Source organism: Ascaphus truei, chromosome 8, assembly GCF_040206685.1.
Source record: "Ascaphus truei isolate aAscTru1 chromosome 8, aAscTru1.hap1, whole genome shotgun sequence".
Taxonomy (NCBI): domain Eukaryota; kingdom Metazoa; phylum Chordata; class Amphibia; order Anura; family Ascaphidae; genus Ascaphus; species Ascaphus truei.
Window position 1 is genome coordinate 20,766,712 of NC_134490.1, and position 22,167 is coordinate 20,788,878.

The 22,167-nt window shown below is 45.5% G+C and overlaps 1 protein-coding gene across 2 annotated transcripts in view; it reads left to right on the plus strand.

Annotated features, from left to right (window-relative positions):
- ADAMTS14 (ADAM metallopeptidase with thrombospondin type 1 motif 14) overlaps positions 1–22,167 on the plus strand; it is a 136,469-nt gene that overhangs the window by 13,373 nt on the left and 100,929 nt on the right. For both annotated transcript variants that reach the window (XM_075610750.1, XM_075610751.1), the window contains exon 3: positions 18,207–18,366. In XM_075610750.1, the coding sequence (XP_075466865.1) occupies positions 18,207–18,366 (160 nt within the window). The remainder of the gene's footprint in view (positions 1–18,206; positions 18,367–22,167) is intronic.

Consider the following 22,167-nt stretch of genomic DNA (forward strand, 5'->3'; position numbering starts at 1 on the left):
GGACTTTGGTCAAAAATAACAATGTCATTTCCAGTGACTCAAGCATTCACCATTCATTTTGATTCCCGTATGTTCCCAATTTAATTACTTGAACAATTGTTCAAGTGTTGTTGTGAAGCTTTGGTGACATGATGTCTCCCTTTAACACTCCCTTGCTGATCCTTATCTTACTTGTATCTTTGTGTAATCTAATGGTTGATGTGGCATTATCATAAATGGAACTTAGAATATCAGTGTATGTTTCTTCAATGCTTTGTCTTCTTAATGCCTTTAGAACTGCTGAGGTGTAATATACTATATACTGCACACTATATACACACACACACACACACACGTATGTTGAGATTAGCTTGTTTAGTTCATTTGTAGATTACTTGATCACCATTGTAAAGACTAAAGTATGTCAACATGCACAGTGAAGGGAGAGGGGGAGGTAATAGAAACGTTCAAATATATAATGGCTTTCAACAAGGTACAGGAGCGAAGCATATTTTCGAAAAAGAGAAGTGATAGAACAAAAGATCACGCTTCTAAACTGGGGGTGGGATGATCAGGGGAAATCTGAGGAATTACTTCACATAAATGTTCGTAGATTTATGGAGATAAATGCAGTGAGAAAATTCAAAGCTACTTGGCATAGACATAATATGAAAGGAACTAGGGGATCTAATAAGTCTGAGATTTCACAGCGGACTTTACCTGCTGAGAGCTGTCTTCTTTTATCACCTTGCTGGTGATTTCATGCATTATTCATCTTTAGGGCTAAGCACCGCTCTTATACCTACACACCTAGGAGTGCCAGTGACCGCTTTTGGATATATATACACACATATATATATATATATATATATATATATATATATATATACATACACACACACACATATATATATATATATATATATATATATATATATATATACACACATATACATATATATATATATATATATATATATATATATATATATATATACACATATACATATACCTATATATACATATATATATATATACATACATATATATATATATATATGTATGTATATATATATATGTATATGTATATGTATATATATATATATATGTGTGTATATATATATATGTATATATAGGTATATGTATATGTATATATATATATATATATATATATATATATATGTATATATATATATATATATATATATATATATATATATATGTGTGTGTGTGTATGTATATATATATATATATATATATATATATATATATATATATATATATATATATATATGTGTGTATATATATCTGTATATGTGTATATATATATATGAGGAAGGTCCCTCTACGAGGACCGAAACGTTGGTGGCCCTGTGTTCACAATACACACTTTTTGGATTATTACTGCGGTGTGCTGTCTTTTGTCATCAGGATCCCCCTGGTTACCACATGTCTATATATATATATATATATATAGCAACTGTAAATATTACTGTATGTTCATTTGCATGTCTTAGACAGGTCTGCAACCCTGTCTTTCCCCATTGTCACCCAGCTTACAGCACTTCCACTGCAGCAAGGGATTCTGGGAAATGACATGCAAATGAGCACTCAGTGCCACCTTTTGTCTCAAGCTCGTATTACACAAGCCAATCCTCAAGCCAATGCATGCTGTTTTAAACACAGCTTTTAAACAGAGGCTGGGATGAGATGCAAAGCCATTAGAATACCTACCCACATACATGTTTCAACCTTGATGGGTATCATCAGTGTGAGGCTGGTCTTAATGGCTAGCAGGTTTGAGACTAGACTAGGTAATCACCACTGTCATTAAGGTTATGGTGGGTAAAAAAAGTGACAAAACCCCTCCACAGTAAAGCATAAAGCAACTGTAAATATTACTGTATGTTCATTTGCATGTCTTAGACAGGTCTGCAACCCTGTCTTTCCCCATTGTCACCCAGCTTACAGCACTTCCACTGCAGCAAGGGATTCTGGGAAATGACATGCAAATGAGCACTCAGTGCCACCTTTTGTCTCAAGCTCGTATTACACAAGCCAATCCTCAAGCCAATGCATGCTGTTTTAAACACAGCTTTTAAACAGAGGCTGGGATGAGATGCAAAGCCATTAGACCTACTCACATACATGTTTCAACCTTGATGGGTATCATATATATATATATATATATCCAATAAAAAATATAACTTGTGAGCTCATGTGAGCACGTGTCTTAGGCCGCGCTTATAGTGTGCCGGCGACGCGACTGAATCAAATGGATTGCCGCCGCTGGATGCGCTTATAGTGCGCGCGACGGGGACAAAGCGACGGAGCGACGTCGCCGTCATGAAAACTGGTAGCCGGCAAAATTTGATTTTGCGACAGCCCTTGAACCAATCAAATTGCCGGAAACATGCGACGCCGCCGCCCGCGGCGAAATATAACTTTCGCCGGTGGCGCCGGCGACGGGTGATGTCACCGTCGTGTCGCCATCGCCATCGACGGCACTAGAGGCACGGCCTTAGACAGGTCTGCAACCTGCCTTTCACCATTATCACCTTACATACAGTGCTTCCACTGCAGCAAAGGATTCTGGGAAATAACATGCAAATGAGCACACCATGTATATATATGTATATATGTCTAGTCCTGATTATTAATGTAGTCATTATATAATGACAAGTACTCAACTGACTGTCTGTCTTTTCCATCATTGAATTATTGTAAGCAAATGTTCGCTTTCGGTAGCAAAAGAGAAGGAGTATTTTAGTAGTAGGTAATACTAATAACTTACCATTATGTACACTCTACACAGTAATTTCCAGTGGAGTACCTCATGATATGTCAGAGGAAGCACATTGTATTATTCACCTGCTCCGTCCGTTCTGATACTGCATGGCATGACTCGAGGAAGAGAGCATTTCTCTTGAATCCTTACTATAAAATACATTCTATTTCACCTATCACCTACTACTGAAGTACTCAGGTGTTGTAGTTTCAACTGGACTGACATGACTACAAGAACCTATTTCATAGTATGAGAAATGTAATTTGAGATGTAGTTGGGGATGAATAACACAGGCAGAGTAAGCTTGGCTGAATGAGAGTCACATTTCTTAGACAGTTGTTTTGTAATTATGCACACATGGGCCCCATTTCAATAAGTCCCTGCTTGTTGTAAGCAGAGTCTACAGGACCTCACATTGGGGCAGAGGGAGTGGAAAATGGCACTGGTAGTACATTTTCATTGCATAATAAAGACCAGTTGAACCATGACAGTTTTCCAAATGTTTTTTTCGTTATATATCCATTAAATCGAAATTCCTTATTTACCGCTTCAGTGTGTGTTCTACAATGTAATGTAATCACAGAAGAGGATCCCAAACTCTAAAGGCTGGAGCACACACAGCGCTACGCGACGTGCTCTCGCTTTTGTGCGCGCGCGTCCGTCACCGACCCCTGGCGGCCAATGGTAGTGTTCACTGTTGAAACTACCATTGGCTGCGGAGCCCGGCGTCGTCGCTGCTGTAGCTGGAGTCTTTCAAAAGTGTGATTCCAGGCTGCAGCAGCGCGACGTCGGTTTCAGCAGCCAATCAATATACAGATGTTTTCATTGATTCGCTGCTGAAATTGCTGGGGGACGGGTGATGGGGGGACGGGTTTATTATTTAATTTATTATTTAGTCTCATTATTACATTATTTACATTATGTTACATTATTTTTATTATATTATTTATTTATCCGCCGCCCGCCCCACCTGTTGTTCTCTTAAGTTAGCTGTGATCTCACTCAGGTTACGTAACTTTTGTGGCGTAGCAGGGGCTAGGTTGGGAATTATTTGCAGACTATCATTCTCCATTTCCATTGAGGCCTCGACTAAAGCAGCCCTAGTAATGTAGTCTTGTCTATTACATGACGTGTTTTTTTCGGGGTCTTCGTACCTCGATTTTAAGGCCCTATTTGCGCAATCAATGTTTAGCTGGGCCTTGTCGATGTTTGGTAGCAGCATGGAGAATAGGCAGGTTAGGTAGCCCTCCATTTGTGTCGCCTCCACCGAGTCCAGTATGATTCGCACATTGTTGCGACGTGATTTGTTCTCTGCGTCCTCCGCTTTCTCCTTTAATATATCTATTTGCCGGCGTAGGGAAAGTGGCTCTTGGTCTACCACTGCTTGGAACTGGAAGACCAACTGGAAGACCAAACCAAAAGACAACTATATGTAGCTTTGGGCAAGTAAATTTGTCATTCTGTGTTTCAAGCATTAAAATGTAGATTGTAAGTTCTTCATGGTATAAATTGGGGAAACTGTTCATTTTGTTAACTTACTGTTATATATACAGTATATACTGTTTAAGTTACAAAGTCACTTGTTAGAAGAACACGTTTCTATTGTGTCTTCCAAGAAAACACTTCCCTATTCGAGGTGTACAGTATATGAATACTGAAAAAAAAAGTAGGAACTTTGCTATCCCTGTTTTTTATTACACTTGCCCATATTGACATTTACTATCAGAGGTTTGCGCTTTTTTTTCTTTATTTCTGTCTTTATTTCTGTCTTTATTTCTGTCTTTATTTCTGTCTTTATTTCTGTCTTTATTTCTGTCTTTATTTCTTTATTTCTATATATATATATATATATATATATATATATATATATATATATATATATATATATATATATACACTGTAGTTATGCATACACTTTTGATACTAACCAGTGAGTGCTGCGGATCTTTTGGATTTTTGATTGATCTACTGTATTTTTGTTGCTGGATGGTGTTCCTGGCTGCACTGCAAACACCCTGACTGATAAGATAAGTGATTTGACCTATTTTTACCAATTTGAGTGCCCTGACATTCTTGGTTTGTGTATGTATATATATCTGTCTTATCAACTGCTGTCTTGTTAAATTAACATATCCCTGGCTTTTTGGCTCCTGCAAAATGACCCAATGTTTGCAAACTTAGAAGAATGTTGTGGATATAAATCAATTATCCCATCTTATACTATATTAGTGAAAGCACTGTATGTTTGCCTGCCTGCCTGCCTGCCTGCATGCATGCCTGCCTGCTGGATGTCCGGTGTCCCTAGCGGCAATCTCATTGGTCCCTTGGCCCGCCCGCCCCCGCACACCTCTCATTGGCCTCACACACTCACACCACCCCCTTGGCCCGCCCCCCACACCTCTCATTGGCCTGAGGCGGAGTGACGGGCCAAAGGTCCAAAAAAATAAATAAAACACACACACACACACACACACCTCTCTCCCCTCTCCAAATCACCTTTTCCCCCTCCCCAGCGGCATCACCTCTTCCCCCTCCCCAGCGGCATCACCTCTTCCCCCTCCCCAGCGGCATCACCTCTTCCCCCTCCCCAGCGGCATCACCTCTTCCCCCTCCCCAGCGGCATCACCTCTTCCCCCTCCCCAGCGGCATCACCTCTTCCCCCTCCCCAGCGGCATCACCTCTTCCCCCTCCCCAGCGGCATCACCTCTTCCCCCTCCCCAGCGGCATCACCTCTCCCCGCTCCAAATCACCTCTCCCCGCTCCAAATCACCTCTCCCCGCTCCAAATCACCTCTCCCCCCTCCCCGCTCCAAATCACCTCGCTTCCCGCAGCTGCCACGCGGCGCGTAAGATGGCGGACCCCCTTCCTCCCTCGCGGCGCCGAGTCAGACGGTGGCGGCGCCCGGAAGTACAGGTAGGTGTCGCTCCCCACCTCCGGCGCCAAACGGAACTGAGAAAGGGCGCATCAACTGAGGTGTGTGTGTGTGTGTGTGTGTGTGTCACTGTCCACTGCTCCCCCCTCCTATCCACTGCCCCCCCCTCCTGTCCACTGCCCCCCCCCTCCTGTCCACTGCCCCCCCCCTCCTGTCCACTGCCCCCCCCCTCCTGTCCACTGCCCCCCCCTCCTGTCCACTGCGTCCCCCCTCCTGTCCACTGCGTCCCCCTCCTGTCCACTGCCCCCCCCCTCCTGTCCACTGCCCCCCCTCCTGTCCACTGCCCCCCCCTCCTGTCCACTGCCCCCCCCTCCTGTCCACTGCCCCCCCTCCTGTCCACTGCCCCCCCCTCCTGTCCACTGCCCCCCCCCCTCCTGTCCACTGCCCCCTCCCTCCTGTCCACTGCCCCCCCCTCCTGTCCACTGCCCCCCCCCTCCTGTCCACTGCCCCCCCCTCCTGTCCACTGCCCCCCCCTCCTGTCCACTGCCCCCCCCCTCCTGTCCACTGCCCCCCCCTCCTGTCCACTGCCCCCCCCTCCTGTCCACTGCCCCCCCCCTCCTGTCCACTGCCCCCCCCCCTCCTGTCCACTGCCCCCCCCCCTCCTGTCCACTGCCCCCCCCCCTCCTGTCCACTGCCCCCCCCCTCCTGTCCACTGCCCCCCCCCCTCCTGTCCACTGCCCTCCCCCTCCTGTCCACTGCCCCCCCCCTCCTGTCCACTGCCCCCTCCCTCCTGTCCACTGCCCCCCCCTCCTGTCCACTGCCCCCCCCTCCTGTCCACTGCCCCCCCCCTCCTGTCCACTGCCCCCCCCCCTCCTGTCCACTGCCCCCCCCTCCTGTCCACTGCAGGAAATGCAGGGGGAGGAATCCATGCCTTTGAGGCGCCCCCCCCTCCCTTTGACGCCCCCCCCCTCCCTTTGACGCCCCCCCCTCCCTTTGACGCCCCCCCTCCCTTTGACGCCCCCCCCCCCTCCCTTTGACGCCCCCCCCCCCTCCCTTTGACGCCCCCCCCTCTCCCTTTGACGCCCCCCCTCTCCCTTTGACGCCCCCCCCCTCCCTTTGACGCCCCCCCCCTCCCTTTGACGCCCCCCCTCCCTTTGACGCCCCCCCCCTCCCTTTGACGCCCCCCCCTCCCTTTGACGCCCCCCCCTCCCTTTGACGCCCCCCCCCTCCCTTTGACGCCCCCCCCCTCCCTTTGACGCCCCCCCCTCCCTTTGACGCCCCCCCCTCCCTTTGACGCCCCCCCCCTCCCTTTGACGCCCCCCCCCTCCCTTTGACGCCCCCCCCTCCCTTTGACGCCCCCCCCTCCCTTTGACGCCCCCCCCCCCTCCCTTTGACGCCCCCCCCTCCCTTTGACGCCCCCCCCCCTCCCTTTGATGCCCCCCCCCCTCCCTTTGACGCCCCCCCCTCCCTTTGACGCCCCCCCCCTCCCTTTGACGCCCCCCCCTGCCTTTGACGCCCCCCCCTGCCTTTGACGCCCCGCGCGCACACACTGACTGACTGCCGCACGCACGCACACACTGACTGACGCGCACACAAAGCCTGACTGACGCACGCACACACTGACTGAGGCACACACTGACTGTGTGTGCGTCAGTCAGTCTGTGTGTGTTTGTGTTTCTGCCTCAGACTCACTGACGCGCGAGCAAACACACAGTGACTGACGCACACACGCTACATGAAGCTGTAAAGGAGGGAGGGAGGGGGAGGACTGGATTGATGTGAATGGGGGACAAACAGAGAGAGGGGGGAGGAGAGAGAGGAACGGGAACATTACATCCCGGGCAACGCCGGGTCTCTCAGCTAGTCTCATATAAAACTATATATATAAGCTTGAGAAAGGACAGGGAGGTCTGAAACGTCGCTCTGTCCTGGCTTGTATGTACCCCTGATGCTTGTGATATAAATTAAAGTGTTGTATTTTTTATACTAACCAGTGAGTGCTGCGGATCTTTTGGATTTTTTGTTTTATACAGTGTTTTTTTCATATATATATATATATATATATATATAGGTAACAGAGCAGATGGCACACAAATACAGATGAGGACAGGTGCTTAGTCCCATATGAATGAATACAATCAAAGGCTCCTTACCAGGCAGACCAGAGAATCCAGGGAATCCAAAGCAGGCACAGCAAGGAAGAGACAGCACACTTGTTAGCAAAAAGAATTGTATTAGTGAAGCAGGCACAAAACACCAACGTTTCGGTCCTAAAAACAGGACCTTTATCAAGGGAGTGCTTGATAAAGGTCCTGTTTTTAGGACCGAAACGTTGGTGTTTTGTGCCTGCTTCACTAATACAATTCTTTTTGCTAACAAGTGTGCTGTCTCTTCCTTGCTGTGCCTGCTTTGGATTCCCTGGATTCTCTGGTCTGCCTGGTAAGGAGCCTTTGATTATATATATATATATATATATATAATCTATAAAAACACAAAAAAAAAAAACAGGCGCACTCATAGCGTAAAAAAGTATAACAATAAGTTTATGGATAGAAGGATTTAAAAATACACACTCACAAACATAGCTGAATATAAAGCATTTTTGAGTAAAAACTCAGCCCGTCAGACGCAGGAACCCGGTATGCAGGACTTCGTAGTAGTGTCCCTGGTAAGTCCTGCTGCGGTAGCCCCTCTGTGTTCTTGCAGGGACCGAAATCCATGAGGGACGCTGCCTTTCCCTTGCTCCGGCGTCACAGAGTGAGTTCTCTTGATCCAAATTGTGTTATATATATATATATATATATATATATATAAAAAAAAGAGAGAGAGAGAAACAAACACAGGGGGGGGGAACAAATCTTCTATTTACTTGGGAGTATTTCTAGTGAAAATACAATGCAATTAATTCACAACTCCCTAAGTCAAGCATGTCTCGCAGCCCCAAAACATATAGCATGAAATAAGCAGTCTCTTAATAATGAAAGTCTTATCTGCTCCTTGGAGGGAAAATCTTCTCTGGTTCAGCTCCCTTCCCTCAGGGTGTGTCAGCATTCAGGTTCAGAAGTTTTCCCTGTGTCTTGTAAGCAGCTCTGATGTTTCTTCTGGCAGGGCTCAAGACTGTTGTGAGAGTCAAAGACAATCTCTGCTCTCTCTCCCAAGTTCAGCTCTCAGTCACAGCTAAGGAGTTACTTCCTGTCTCAAAGGCAGGCTTTTTCTACCACTTCTAATCAGGCAGGTGGTGTTAGTTAATTTGCTACCAGCAGTTAACCACCACACTGCTGGATTAGGGCACATTTGTGAACAGGGATAAGTCCCCTGTTACAGGACATTACCATTCAGCAGAACATACTGGGATCGTTGGGATCGAAACATTGGTTCTGTCTGTGTCTGTTCAATACACTTTTTTGAATACTTACAAGTGAGTGCTGCCTCTTTTTTGCTGTTCTGCTTATACTGACCCTATAATAATAAAAAATATTAGACCATCATAATTTATACATGTGGTTCTTTAGAATAGAAAATATACCTCAGCAGATGCTCACTTTGAAAGTTACATTAGAAAACTCAAACTGAAGACTCAGCTAGTTTGGCTCGGTGCTCGGTGCTCACTTTACTGCAGCTAGCAACAGTTATTTTAAAACACTAAGCACTTCAGGCAATCTTTTACTTTAATACAGGCCATCTGAACCTAGTGAGTAATTCATGTATAAATGCAATATGTGCTCCACGAAGTCTACAATGCTCAGTTAGATGCCATATACAAGCTTTTTACAAGCATTGAACATCACAATAAGAGACATATGATGGTGCAAAGGATTGTGGGAATTGTCATGCCAAAACCTTTGAGTATTTGATTTTCAAATGAAACATGGCAATCTGGGTTTTTTTCTGTTGTATACAAAGCTATCAAGGGTCATATTTACTAAGCAGTGCTACTGCATAAGACATCTTCCTGCACAAGAAAACTATTTACAACATGTTCAAGTGAATGGGCCATAAGATGTCTTCTGAGAAGCTCTGGCACCAAAAGTGTCTTACGGAATAGCGCTGGATATTAAATATTGCCCCAATTGTTTTGGTTTACCGAGAACAGTCCTTGTGGAACAGGAGAAATAGACAATGAATTACTGTAGATATAGTAGCATGAAATGCTTATTAAAATTACAGAAACAACATTTTCTGTAAAATAAAGTATTACAGATCATCTTTTTGGAATAGTTCGCTGTCTCGAATATATTGCTGGCTGATAAAAATCTGTCCAGCTTTAGCCTACTGGAGATGTGAATTTGCAAGCCTTAGCTGAATGTCCGATGGTTTAGTTCTAAGCTGTAGTAGCCATATATCAGTTCTGGAGAAGTGTAGATTTGTTGTACAGGTAGGTACAGTAGTAAGGCTTTTAGGAAACCAACATGAGAGTTTTTTTAATAGATGAATTATAGTGTAAGGAGCTTTCAATGCCTAACAGGTTTAATCTTTAAGTGACATGAGTTTTTTTTTCACATTTGAAGAAAAGACCTATGAGGTTTCAAAAGCTCTGTACATTGTCATTTCATTCATGAAGAGCTCTGATGTTGGTCCACCACCTACAACAAATCTAAGTCCTCTGGCAAATAGATGTGACTCTGAAGGACGCATTGATAAAAAAACATTTGGCAAAAGCGTTATAGACTCTCTGGTCTGATTAAGGAAAAGCAGATAAAACATGGCTGGATCAGCATGTCCTACAGCAGCGTTTCCCAAATGGTGGGTCGCGACCCGGCAGCGGGCCACGGCACCAAAATTGCCGGGTTGCAGCGAGGCTGGCCGCACGGTGTCTCCCGTCCGCCTCCCCCCCCCCCCCCCGCTCGAGTTAAAAAAAATTGCAGCGATTCCCCCTGCGGTCCCGCGCGCATGCGCACGACAAGCAGGGCCCGCTCCCTTCCTCCCCCCCGCTCCCAACGTGGGATGGAGGAGGAAGTCCTCTGCGGCCCGCTTCCTCCCGCGACCCGCTTCCAGAGCTCACCTCCCTTGGCACCTCCTCCCGAGCCCACCTCCCGTGGCACCCCCTCCCGAGCCCACCTCCCGTGCCACCCCCTCCCGAGCTCACCTCCCGTGCCACACCCTCCCGAGCTCACCTCCCGTGGCACCCCCTCCCGAGCTCACCTCCCGTGGCACCCCCTCCCGAGCTCACCTCCCGTGGCACCCCCTCCCGAGCTCACCTCCCGTGCCACCCTCTCCCGAGCTCACCTTCCGTGCCACACCCTCCCGAGCTCACCTCCCGTGGCACCCCCTCCCGAGCTCACCTCCCGTGGCACCCCCTCCCGAGCTCACCTCCCATGGCACCCCCTCCCGAGCTCACCTCCCGTGCCACCCCCTCCCGAGCTCACCTCCTGTGGCACCCCCTCCCGAGCTCACCTCCCGTGGCACCCCCTCCCGAGCCCACCTCCCGTGCCCCCAAGCCCACCTCCCGTCCCGGGCAGCAGGGGATATCGGGGGCAGCAGGGGAAAGCGTCCGGCGGCAAGGTAAGTCACCCCACCCAGTCACTGTCAAAGTCACTGTCACCCACCCAGTCACTGTCACCCACCCAGTCACTGTCACCCACCCAGTCACTGTCACCCACCCAGTCACTGTCAACCCCCAGTTACTGTCACCCAAAGTCACTGTCACCCAGTCAATGTCACCCACCCACCCAGTCACTGTCACCCACCCAGTCACTGTCACCCACCCAGTCACTGTCACCCACCCAGTCATTGTCACCCAGTCACTGTCACCCACCCACCCAGTCACTGTCACCCACCCACCCAGTCACTGTCAAGTCACTATCAAGCACTCACCCACCCAGTCACTGTCAAACCCAGTCACTGTCACCCACCCACCCAGTCACTGTCACCCACCCACCCAGTCACTGTCAAAGTCACTGTCACCCACCCAGTCACTGTCACCCACCCAGTCACTGTCACCCACCCAGTCACTGTCACCCACCCACCCACTGTCTCCCACCCACCCAGTCACTCACCCACCGTCTCCCACACACCCACCCAGTCACTGCCTCCCACCCAAGTGTCCCAGTCCCCCCTCCCAGTCCCCCCAGTCCCACCTCCCCCCACCCACCCAGTCCCCCCTCCCCCCACCCACCCAGTCCCCCCTCCCAGTCCCCCCACCCACCCAGTCCCCCCCTCCTCCCACCCACCCAGTCCCTGGCCCCCCCTCCAGTCACTCACATCCGTCATTGCCTGTAATTCACTGTTTGTGTCAGTGTGCATATAGGGGAGAGCGAGTGTGTGTGTGTGTGTGTGTGTGTGTGTGTGTATCTGTATCAGTGTCTGTGTGTGTGTATTAGTGTCTGTGTATCAGTGTGTGTGTATCAGTGTCTGTGTGTGTGTGTATCAGTGTCTGTGTGTGTGTGTATCAGTGTCTGTGTGTGTGTGTAGCAGTGTCTCTGTGTGTGTAGCAGTGTGTGTGTGTGTGTGTGTGTAGCCGTGTCTCTGTGTGGCTGCGTGTGTGTGTGTGTGTCAGTGGCTGCGTGTGTGTGTATCAGTGGCTGTGTGTGTATCAGTGTGTGTGTCTGGCTGCGTGTGTCAGTGGCTGTGTGTGTGTGTGTGTATCAGTGGCTGTGTGTGTGTGTGTATCAGTGGCTGTGTGTGTGTCTGTGCAGGCCCTATAGGCCAGTATAGGCGATAAAAATTTTAGTGGGTCACGAAGGAGAAGTTCAAAAATAACCGGGTCACGGAAAAAAAGTTTGGGAAACCCTGTCCTACAGGAATCGGATATGCGACCAATATAAAGAGCTGTAAATAGACACTAGCATTTTGGATGGCAATTCATCTATTAAAGCCCATTTATTCGGCAACTGGCAAAGAGCTTTTTTTGACATTTTTACATATTTAAATTAGGACTGTTAACCATGAGGTCAATAGTAAAGTAACAAAAGTTACTGAAACTAACTCCTTGAAAAAGCACCTGTAGGGCGTGAAACACGTGGGAGGAGTTTTTTTTGTGTTTGTATTCATGTGTTGTGCTTTTAGTATGTGTTAATAAACCTTTTTTTTTATTTTTCTACCAACCCGGTGAGTTTTTTTTCGATTTTTTTCTTGGGTTTCGCTGTCCCACCAATCAACTGCTGTCTTGTTAAATTAACATATCCCTGGCTTTTTGGCTCCCGCTAAATGACCCAATGTTTGCAAACTCAGAACGATGTTGTGGATATAAATCCATTATCCCATCTTGTACAATACTGAAAACGTTACCTACCTACACTGCGCCTAAACTGTTACATTCCAAGAATATATTCAACAGCAAGCATCTCAGTTCTGTCTGTTCAACCTTGTCTTCCAGTTGTCAGTTTATTCCATAAAAAACATTATTTTCTCATAGTTTGGTTTCAGGTGTGTTGGGCTCCTAATGTTTTTGCATTAAATGTTGGGCCTCTAGTGTTCTGTATTTAAATGTATCGCTCATGAAATATCTTACATTTTGAAAATTCATGATTATAGACCAAAACCTATTAATAATAATTGTTTGTTCTTGTATAGCGCAGCTAGTATTACGTAGCGCTTTGCAGATACATTTTGCAAACACAGTCCCCGCTTTTGCAGACACAGTCTAATGCATAATACATTGATTTGAAATACAGATGCCATATTCATACATTGGAATAATGATAATGTTGCTATGATTGAATGATCAGGCAGAAATGGGATTCCCTAATTAACTACTTTGTATGATGTCACAAGTTCCACAATATAACATGCATTTACACACTAATGCACAAATGCTAAATTAAATCATCATCAAAATGGTAGCCTGTACATTTTCCAATTTGGTGTCAAGGCCGTGGCTGGGGAGTTTTCCCAGGGAGAGCTAGAGAATGATTGCAACGTGCTTGTATGGATTAAAAGGCACCTTTGGCCATTACAGCTGAGAATTGGCACACATGCAGTAATTGATGACAGTGAGTGCAGAAGATGTTGACTCAACAAATGCAAGATTCTCAGTCAGCATGCAACTGCATAGCTGAGCTGGGATTAAAATGAATGACAGTGTCTGTTCTGTTTATGCTCAGAGCTCGGAGTGCTTACAGAATAATCAGTCTCAACAATACACTGCAACAGTAAATAAAACAAATTAGAACATACTTACTAGGAAGGTTTCTCTAGGAAGCAAGAATTCTCGTATATACTGCCATACTCTCCAGCTCTGCTAATATTTTGCCATCTAACATTATTTGTGTGTTCGGTCAACACAATTTCCATTTTAGGATTGAATTGGTAAGAAAATGTGTATTTCTGATCCTGAAGTTTACGTTTTACGAGCTGTGGATACTCAGTAGAAGTTGTTGTATAGGACAGGTGATCATTCAACCTTGAGTCCTGGAACTCCTGTTTTTCAGTTTGCTAGTATTTGTTGACGTGAAGTGTAGTTTATCCACAGATATACTGAAAGAGAATTTTTAGACGTATCCATAATAACAGATTGAGTGAATACTTGTGTGCAGCCTATTTAGGTGAGCCAGCGAGGTCTCTGAGACGTGAACATTTTATTTTTCTGATTACAGTAGTTAACATGTATACCCAGATCTAAAATATTTCATCCTGTTCTATATTAACTCCAGGACGTAAGTAACCCATGCCCATTATATGTTGAGTTGGTCATAAAGTAGTATGGTGAAATGAGGTTAAATGATGAGCGCGATTGATTACACAATAAATATACATTAGTAACCTGAGCTGTTCGTAAGTATGGGTTCAGTTTAGAGAGTAAACTTGACTAAGCCTGGATTGGATGGGAGAAATTTGAAGTGTATTTCATTTTGTATTACTACTTGTGGTTTAGGGTTAGATAAAAGCATTGAAATGCATCATTTTATGAACAGGGAGAGTATTATTCAAGTTTACTAAAAATAGAATATGTAATCAAAATGGAATATTTCACAATGCTTTCATTTACAGCAATGTTTCCCATTAAACTACTTAAATTAAAATACATTCTACTGTTAACCAGTTTTGCTGTTGTAGAACAGTTTGTTAATTGTTAGAACACTGTTTCATTTGTAATGTTTGCTTCTATATGTCTAAATGTGTATAGCTCACCTATCTATATATATTATAATTTTTCAGGTACACAGCTTTTTGCATGTTTTTCTATTCACTGCCAATTGGCTACCCAAATCTGTATATACTGTATATATTATCTGTAATACTGGCAGTTTTCATGTGGTACCGGGTCAGAAACAAAACCCTTTTGTTTTTTAAAGAGCTGTTTAAATTTAAAAAAAAAACTATTATTAAAAGATTTTAACAGTGGGCTCTATGTGTTAAGCTCCCAGACATCATGTTTTCTCTTCAAATTAATTTATCAAGATACTTTGCGGCTTATCCGATACAGGGGCCTATGCAGAAACCTGCGAGAAGCCCTATCTCGCCAGTTTTTTGGCAAATATGCCTGCAGCAATTCAGTAAATGCCGGAAAACTGGCGAGATGAGAAAAATCCGCCGGTTTTTTTTTCCCCCAAAAAAAACTCGCCGCGCGGGTGGTGAGAATCAATATTTTGCCAGTTTTAAAACCCGCCGTATTCTAGTAGCGCCGATCAGCATCTTGGCGCTGATCGGCGGTCTACAATGGAGACATTTTCTCCAATTTGCTCCGCCAGCAAAAGTTGGCAAAAATCTAGTGCTGAGCGGCGATACATAGAAAAAATCTGGCCCTTTTCCTGACTCGGATTGATGCCGGGGTTCTCCGGAGCTGATACCCATTAATACCAGCACCGGACGCCCCCGGCATGCATCCGAGGCAGGAAAAATGCATTTAAAGGCCACTTCATTACCTTAGCAGCTAACCGCTAAGGCAATGAAGGGGTTAACCAGCAGTGCCAGGTTTATTGTGGGTAGCGGGGGTGGGTGAAGGGGGTATTTGGCCCTTGGTGGCTGTTTAAGGCTTGCGGGGGGGTTGCGGGTTGACTTAACCCGTTCACTGTGGGGCCGATGCAGAGAACTGCGAGAATGGCCATTCGCCAGACTTAGAACTCTCCATGTTTTTGGCGGATTCCCCTCGCATTATGCATGAAAGTGCACATATCTGGGAGAGGAATCCGGCAGAGAGATGGCGAGAAGGGCTCCGCTGGCGAGATCTGTCAGCAGAGAGCGAGATCCGCCTCTCTCAGCACAAATCTCGCCGGTAAATCTCTGCTTCCCGAGATACAGGCACCTTTATGGGGTGCCGGTATCTCCTATGAATGGATATGTCCCGCGTCACGTGATCGGGCTATCTCCATGCATAGGAGATACCGGCACCTCTAAACGGGGCTTGTATCTCGGGAAGCAGGGGGTCCCCGGACATAAAACCAAAGCTGTTCATCTCCGGAGACCCCCTGCACATCTACAATAGTAATAGATTTGTTATGTAAAAAAAAATTATTTGCCGCCGAGATTTGTGCAGAGAGAGGCGGATCTCGCTCTCTGCTGACAGATCTCGCCAGCGGAGCCCTTCTCGCCATCTCTCTGCCGGATTCCTCTCCCAGATATGCGCACTTTCCTGCATACTGCGAGGGGAATCCGCCAAAAACATGGAGAGTTCTAAGTCTGGTGAATGGCCATTCTCGCAGTTCTCTGCATAGGCCTCACAGTGCGATAGTGCGGGTTGGGCACCGCCGCACGGAAAGTCCCACTCAATGCGTCTTTATGTGCAGCAGTGCTTAATCTGCACTATCGCACTTTACTGAATGAAGCCCTTTGTGGCAGTATGCAGTATGGCGAGATGCTATGGGCCTTATTTAGTGAGCCGGCTTCTGCCATAAGACCCACTTGTTGAATCATTTAGTGCACTATTTGTCATGTATGTAAGGGGAAAGTATACAGTATACCAGGAGTGCTCGACTCCTGTGCTCAAGTCCCTCCTCCCCCCCAACAGCTCAGGTTGTCAGGATATCTCCGCTTCAGCACAGGTGGCTCAATCAGTCCCTGCTTCAGCACAGGTGTGCTGAAGCTGGGATATCCTTAAAACCTGGCATTTTTTGGGGGGCGTGGGGGGGGGGTAGGGGGAAGGGAGCTTAAGGGCTGGAGTTGAGCGACCTTGCAGTATACTATCAAATGGTGTCAGGTCAATTTCACGGTAACAATAACGCTAGTTGAACATTCCCACAATGAATTAATAATAATTTTCTAGATAGTTTTCGTTGAACCTCATATATTCTCTCAATCTGGTTTGTATAATTCTAGATATTTTTAATTTCGGGTCAAAAACTCTCAATTGAGTGGTATATGTTCCTCCCATAAGTATACATCCCGTATTATTTCTGTAGGACTGACTAGGACCAACACGTTACACACAGGATTTACAGACATAGCAAAACTTGCTCCGAGGACCTTTCAATGCATTTGGGTGCCAGAAACACAGAGGGGGGTGAACTTGTTAAAGATTATTATTAAATGGTCTCTAGCCATGTTTTTCTACATCAAAGACCATTCCACTTTGCTAGCACTTTCTCCAAATCTGATACTACATTTGCATTTCATTGTAGCTGTTCTTCTAAAGCTTTTAGAGAACAATGGAAAACCTAATTAAAGCAAAGACAAGTTTATTTTAATGCATTGTAACATTTCTTTCTTACAATTGCATCTAACGTAGGAGACCTGTTAACCAGGTGTCTCACATCTGGAACACATTCTTGGCCAGGAAAGTTTCCACCACCTTACTGTAGGCCTGGCAAGTTTTTTTTCTACTTGAAAATGATGGTGCATGTAGACCCAGAATAACTCTTCCATAGCTCCTCCTATTGACGTTCACCAAACCTCCATCTGGAACACCGGAGGGCAAAATTGATGCAAAGTGAGTTGATACATTCACGCAGAGAGGAATGCATTGCTCCAGTTTAGCTCGAAAATGTTCTTGTTACATAAATCTTTGTGCCATTACTGTACTGTATGTCACTTGCAGTGTTGTGGGGAAATAAGGTTGGTTTGGTACATTCTCACATGTACTCACCTACTTATAACACTTTTATATACGTTGCCTGAGAAAACAAAACTTAACCCCTCCCCTCCCCCAAAAATATGAATGTTTATGATTTAAAAAGTAGGTTCATATTCACTTACCCTCTGAAACTAACTTACTGAACTGTATAACCAAGCAGAATTAAATTAGCTTTACATGTGGCATATGATTAATTAATTTATTTTTAATATATATGACGCGCATTATTGTAACTAATAAAAAAGTGTGTCGTTGTAAATACCACAGTCTTATTTCAGAATTGCGCATTAAAAAAAAAAACTTGTTGAAACATTCCAGGCCATGATCCTTTCACTTAGAGGTGGCCAACTCCAATCCTCAAGGGCCACCAACAGGTCAGGTTTTCAGGATATCCCTGCTTCAGCACAGGTGGCTCAGTCGAAGACTGATTGAGCCACCTGTGCTGAAGCAGGGTTATCTCTAATACCTGGCCAGTTGGTGACCCTTGAGGACTGGCGTTGGCCACCCCTGTTTTAGCTTCTTATCACTCCTGGCCGTCACTGCTGTCACCTGGGTTTCTATTAACATTGGTTTGTCGATTTCCCACTAGCTTTACTGATGTCCGTTGTTGTTTGTTCCAGGCTGGTTTGATAAGGACAAACATCAGCGAGTTTTTTATTGAGCCCCTGGAGAGAGGACGACAGGACGAGGAGGGGGATGGACGTGCACACGTGGTCTATAGGAGATCAGCTGTTCAACAGGCTAAACCTGGAAACCAAGGGGAAATGCTGAATGAAGAAGGTATCTCACGTGAAAAACATGTTTCTCCTTTGACTTTTCTTAGCGTTGCATGTTATTTTATTAGGTTTTACTCTGCTGTCTCTGAATACTGTAGTCATAATACCACCTCAAAGTTAGAGGCGATCCAAACGACACTTTAAAAAACAAATAAAAAAAAATATGCAGGTTATCTTTATTGAATATGAATTACCTACGCTGCTGATTCATTCCCCTATGACAAGCAACGATCCTGCTAGTGGGTTCACTAAATGGCTGCCTTTCCGTTTCAATCAATCCTTCAGTGAGTGTAACTCAGCAGCTACAATGTATCCTTATATTACTGAGGTAACATTATCTATTGTTAGTTTACAGCTTAAACTGCTGGGAACATTGGCAACAAATTATCACAAGACAAGAAAGTGTTGCAAATATCTTGCACTGCTGGGGAGGTGGGCTAAAGCCTGCTATAGAAATCAGAGAATCCTCAGTATATTACAGCTCATTAAAAATGGTATTAAGAGTTGGGTTTAAAAAAAAATGTAGGAAATATTAGATAATACTACAAAACTGATTTATTTAAAATATAAAAAAACACACGTAAGATATTGCTTGAATTGCACCTTTAAGAGAAACAAGTCATCTTGAAGTGGTAGAATTATGTTGGTCTTTCAAAGCAGTCAGCTCAGCTGTTTCAGCAGTAGCCTTTATCACATAAACCCAGAGATGATAGGAGAAACACATGGATGTGGATAAGAAACTGGGCCCCCCCGTGTCAGCAGCCTTGCGAATCCCCCCTCTTCTCTTACACTTCCCCCCTCGCTCTCAAACCCCCTCTATTTATCTCCATCTTCTCACACTCCCCCGTCCCCCTCCCTCTCTTAGGCTGCGGTCCCAGTGCATGCGCGCCCGGCGGGGGGGGGGGGGGTTAGGTTTAGGGTTAGGGTTTTTTTTCTTGAAAGCCGCAAGGCTTTTGGCATACAAAAGGTATGGGGTAAAGGGGGGGATTAGGTATGGGGTAAAGGAGGGAATTAGGTCTTGGATAAGGGAAAAGGTAAGGGGTAGGGGGGATAGTTATATGGTAAGGGGGGAATAGGTATGGGTAAAGAGGGAAAGGGTGAAAAAGGTATGAGGTAAAGGGGGGAATAGGTATAAGGTAAGGGGGGAAGTAAGTATGGGGAAATGGGGGGAATGTATTGTCTTGGGTGAGGAGGGAAAAACGTATGGGGTGAGGAGGGAGGCATGGGGTAATGGGGAAATAGATATGGGGTAATGGGGAAATAGGTATAGGGTAATGGGAAAATAGGTATGGGGTGGGAGATATGGGTTATGGGGTATAGGGTAAGGGGGAAAGGTATGGGGTAAGCGGGGGAGAAGATATAGGGTGTCATGGGAAATAGGTATGGGGTAAAGGGGAAAAAGGTATGGGGTAAGGGGGGAAGGTATGAGGTAAGGGGGGTAAGATGGGTAAGGAGGGGGGTGGAAAAAAGTATGGGGCAAGGGGTGGAAGGTATGGGGTATGTGGTGAGGGATAAGAGGAGGAAGGTATGGGTTAAGGGGTGGAAAAGTATGGGGGAAGGGTGGAGGTATGGGGTAAGGGGGGAAGGTATGGGGTAAGGGGAGGGAAGGCATAGGGTAAGGGGGGAAGGTATGGGTTATGGGGGTGGAAGGGAAAGAGGTATTGGCTGAGGGGAGTTTTCCTTGGTATAGAGTGGAAGGCTGAAGGAGGAGGCAGGAACAGATGTGTGGTGAGCCTGCGATGGCCCGTGGAGGCTCAAGGATGGGGCTGTGAAGGCAACTGCAATGGCCCAGGGAGGGGCCTTGAGACAGCCTAGAGTGGACCTACGAAGAGGCCTTGAGATGGCCCACAAAGGGGCCCTGTGAAGGTTGGGGATGCTCCTCAAATAGGTAGGGGGGTCGATTTGTTATGGGCCAGAGGGGGGGGGGGATGTTATGGTCCAGAGGGGAGGTGGATGTTATGGTCCAGAGGGGAGGGTATGTTATGGGCCAGTGGGAGGTTTCTTTGGACAGGGGTATGTTATGGACTGGGGGGGGGGATGCTATGGGCTGGAGGGGGGTGGTTAATGTGGGGTCGAGAGTGGACAGAGAGTACATGGTGGCAGCAGGCCCTGGGTTGGTTTAGGAGTAGGAATAAGCAGTTGCACAGCCGAGAAAATGTAAACACGTTTCTGTTTCTCTTACGGACTCATTGGCCGGCAGGGGCCCGGGCCCCCTGATTCACGAGCCCTGGACAGGGGTTCCGACTGTAACTATAATATAACTAGTATCAGTTATATTAAAGCTTGGAACAGATACAGTACCTGGCAGACTGTTACAGGACAGTCACCTTTTCTGTCTCTAAATATACAGAACATATATAATCATGTTCTGCTATTTCCTGGCATTAAAAACCGTAGGTGCTAGGCCTTCCGATGTCAGGAAGCAGATAAAGATTTGCAAGCTGCCATGTAAGTACAACAAAAGGATGGTACCCAAAAGAACAACAATTAAAATGTAACCATAACATGTAATACAAGAAATTGGGTACTAGAACTGGCAGGAACATGTGTCATTTCCATTACATATAACCTATAGGAATAAATACAGAAGAAATATTATATCAATAATAAATATACAATGTCAACCAGGTATAATTTCCCAACAACGTTGTAATGCAATATCTATTCTATTGATTATGGTTGTGTTACAGATCACAGATATCATATTCGGTACTGGGTGACATGTGCCAATCATGATTGGCTCTGAAATCTATCATGCTACATTCAAATTTGTGTTAAATGTTTATTTGTTAACAGGCTAAGTTTTGCTTTTTGGGGAAGACACGCATGTTACAAATTAGCTCAGTTCAAAGAAGTTCATTCTTAATTCAAAGAGATGGCAAAGATGAATGTAAGGAAGCACTTCTTATTTTTTAGTTACTCTAAAGCAGCAGCTTATGTTCCAAGCCTAAATTGCCTGACCACCTACGAAAATGAACATGCCATAAAGCATTGCACAGGGAAGGTTTTACACTTCTAAGCCCTAGAGCTCATTCTTCGTACCAGTGCAAGTAGAACTGCACACACACACAGTTCTATCAAAGAACAGAGGATGAGAAACTGCACACCAGCATATTAGTAATATTGTTTTGAAAATGCAATTATACAGTTGGTAACTGTTCCAAATAGAAATTCACTCAGCCCCAGGATAGTTTAAAATGAATTCCAGGCACACTAATTATTTACATATAAGCTGGCATATGTACAATATTACAGTGATTCTTATTGTGTTTGCTCACTCATATAACCATTCCCCAGCAAAAACATCTAGGAGGAAAGTCTGCATCTTGCTCTCCGTTGTACTGTTTATTTGGTATGCTGTGATGCATTCTGGGTGATTAGCAAAAACAAGAGGGATAGTGAGTTACTGAGAGGAGTTTGCAAGGCTAACAAAATAATATCATTAAATGTGTCACTCTTATCCATAAACCAACAAAATGGGAGTATTGTGTTTTGCTTTTTATCTGATCTGGATGACCCCCTCGAGCTGATCTGCATTCCCCTGACCTCTGGAGACCCTCTATTTTCTGAGATTTTTTGTAGTTCTATTTTTTGTGCCCACGGGGTCAAACATAGAAAGTTGTGACATCATCTTCTAATCAGGTTGAAACTCTCTATTGGCCGCCAGAGTGAGGCTGAACCCAGCAGTCATTTTGTCTCCAATAAAGTTTGCAGAAAGTACAAATATACTAACGGTCAGACTAAAGCCAGCAATTGTTGGCGTGGCTGTAGGTCACTGACACAATTACATGAAATACAAGTCAGT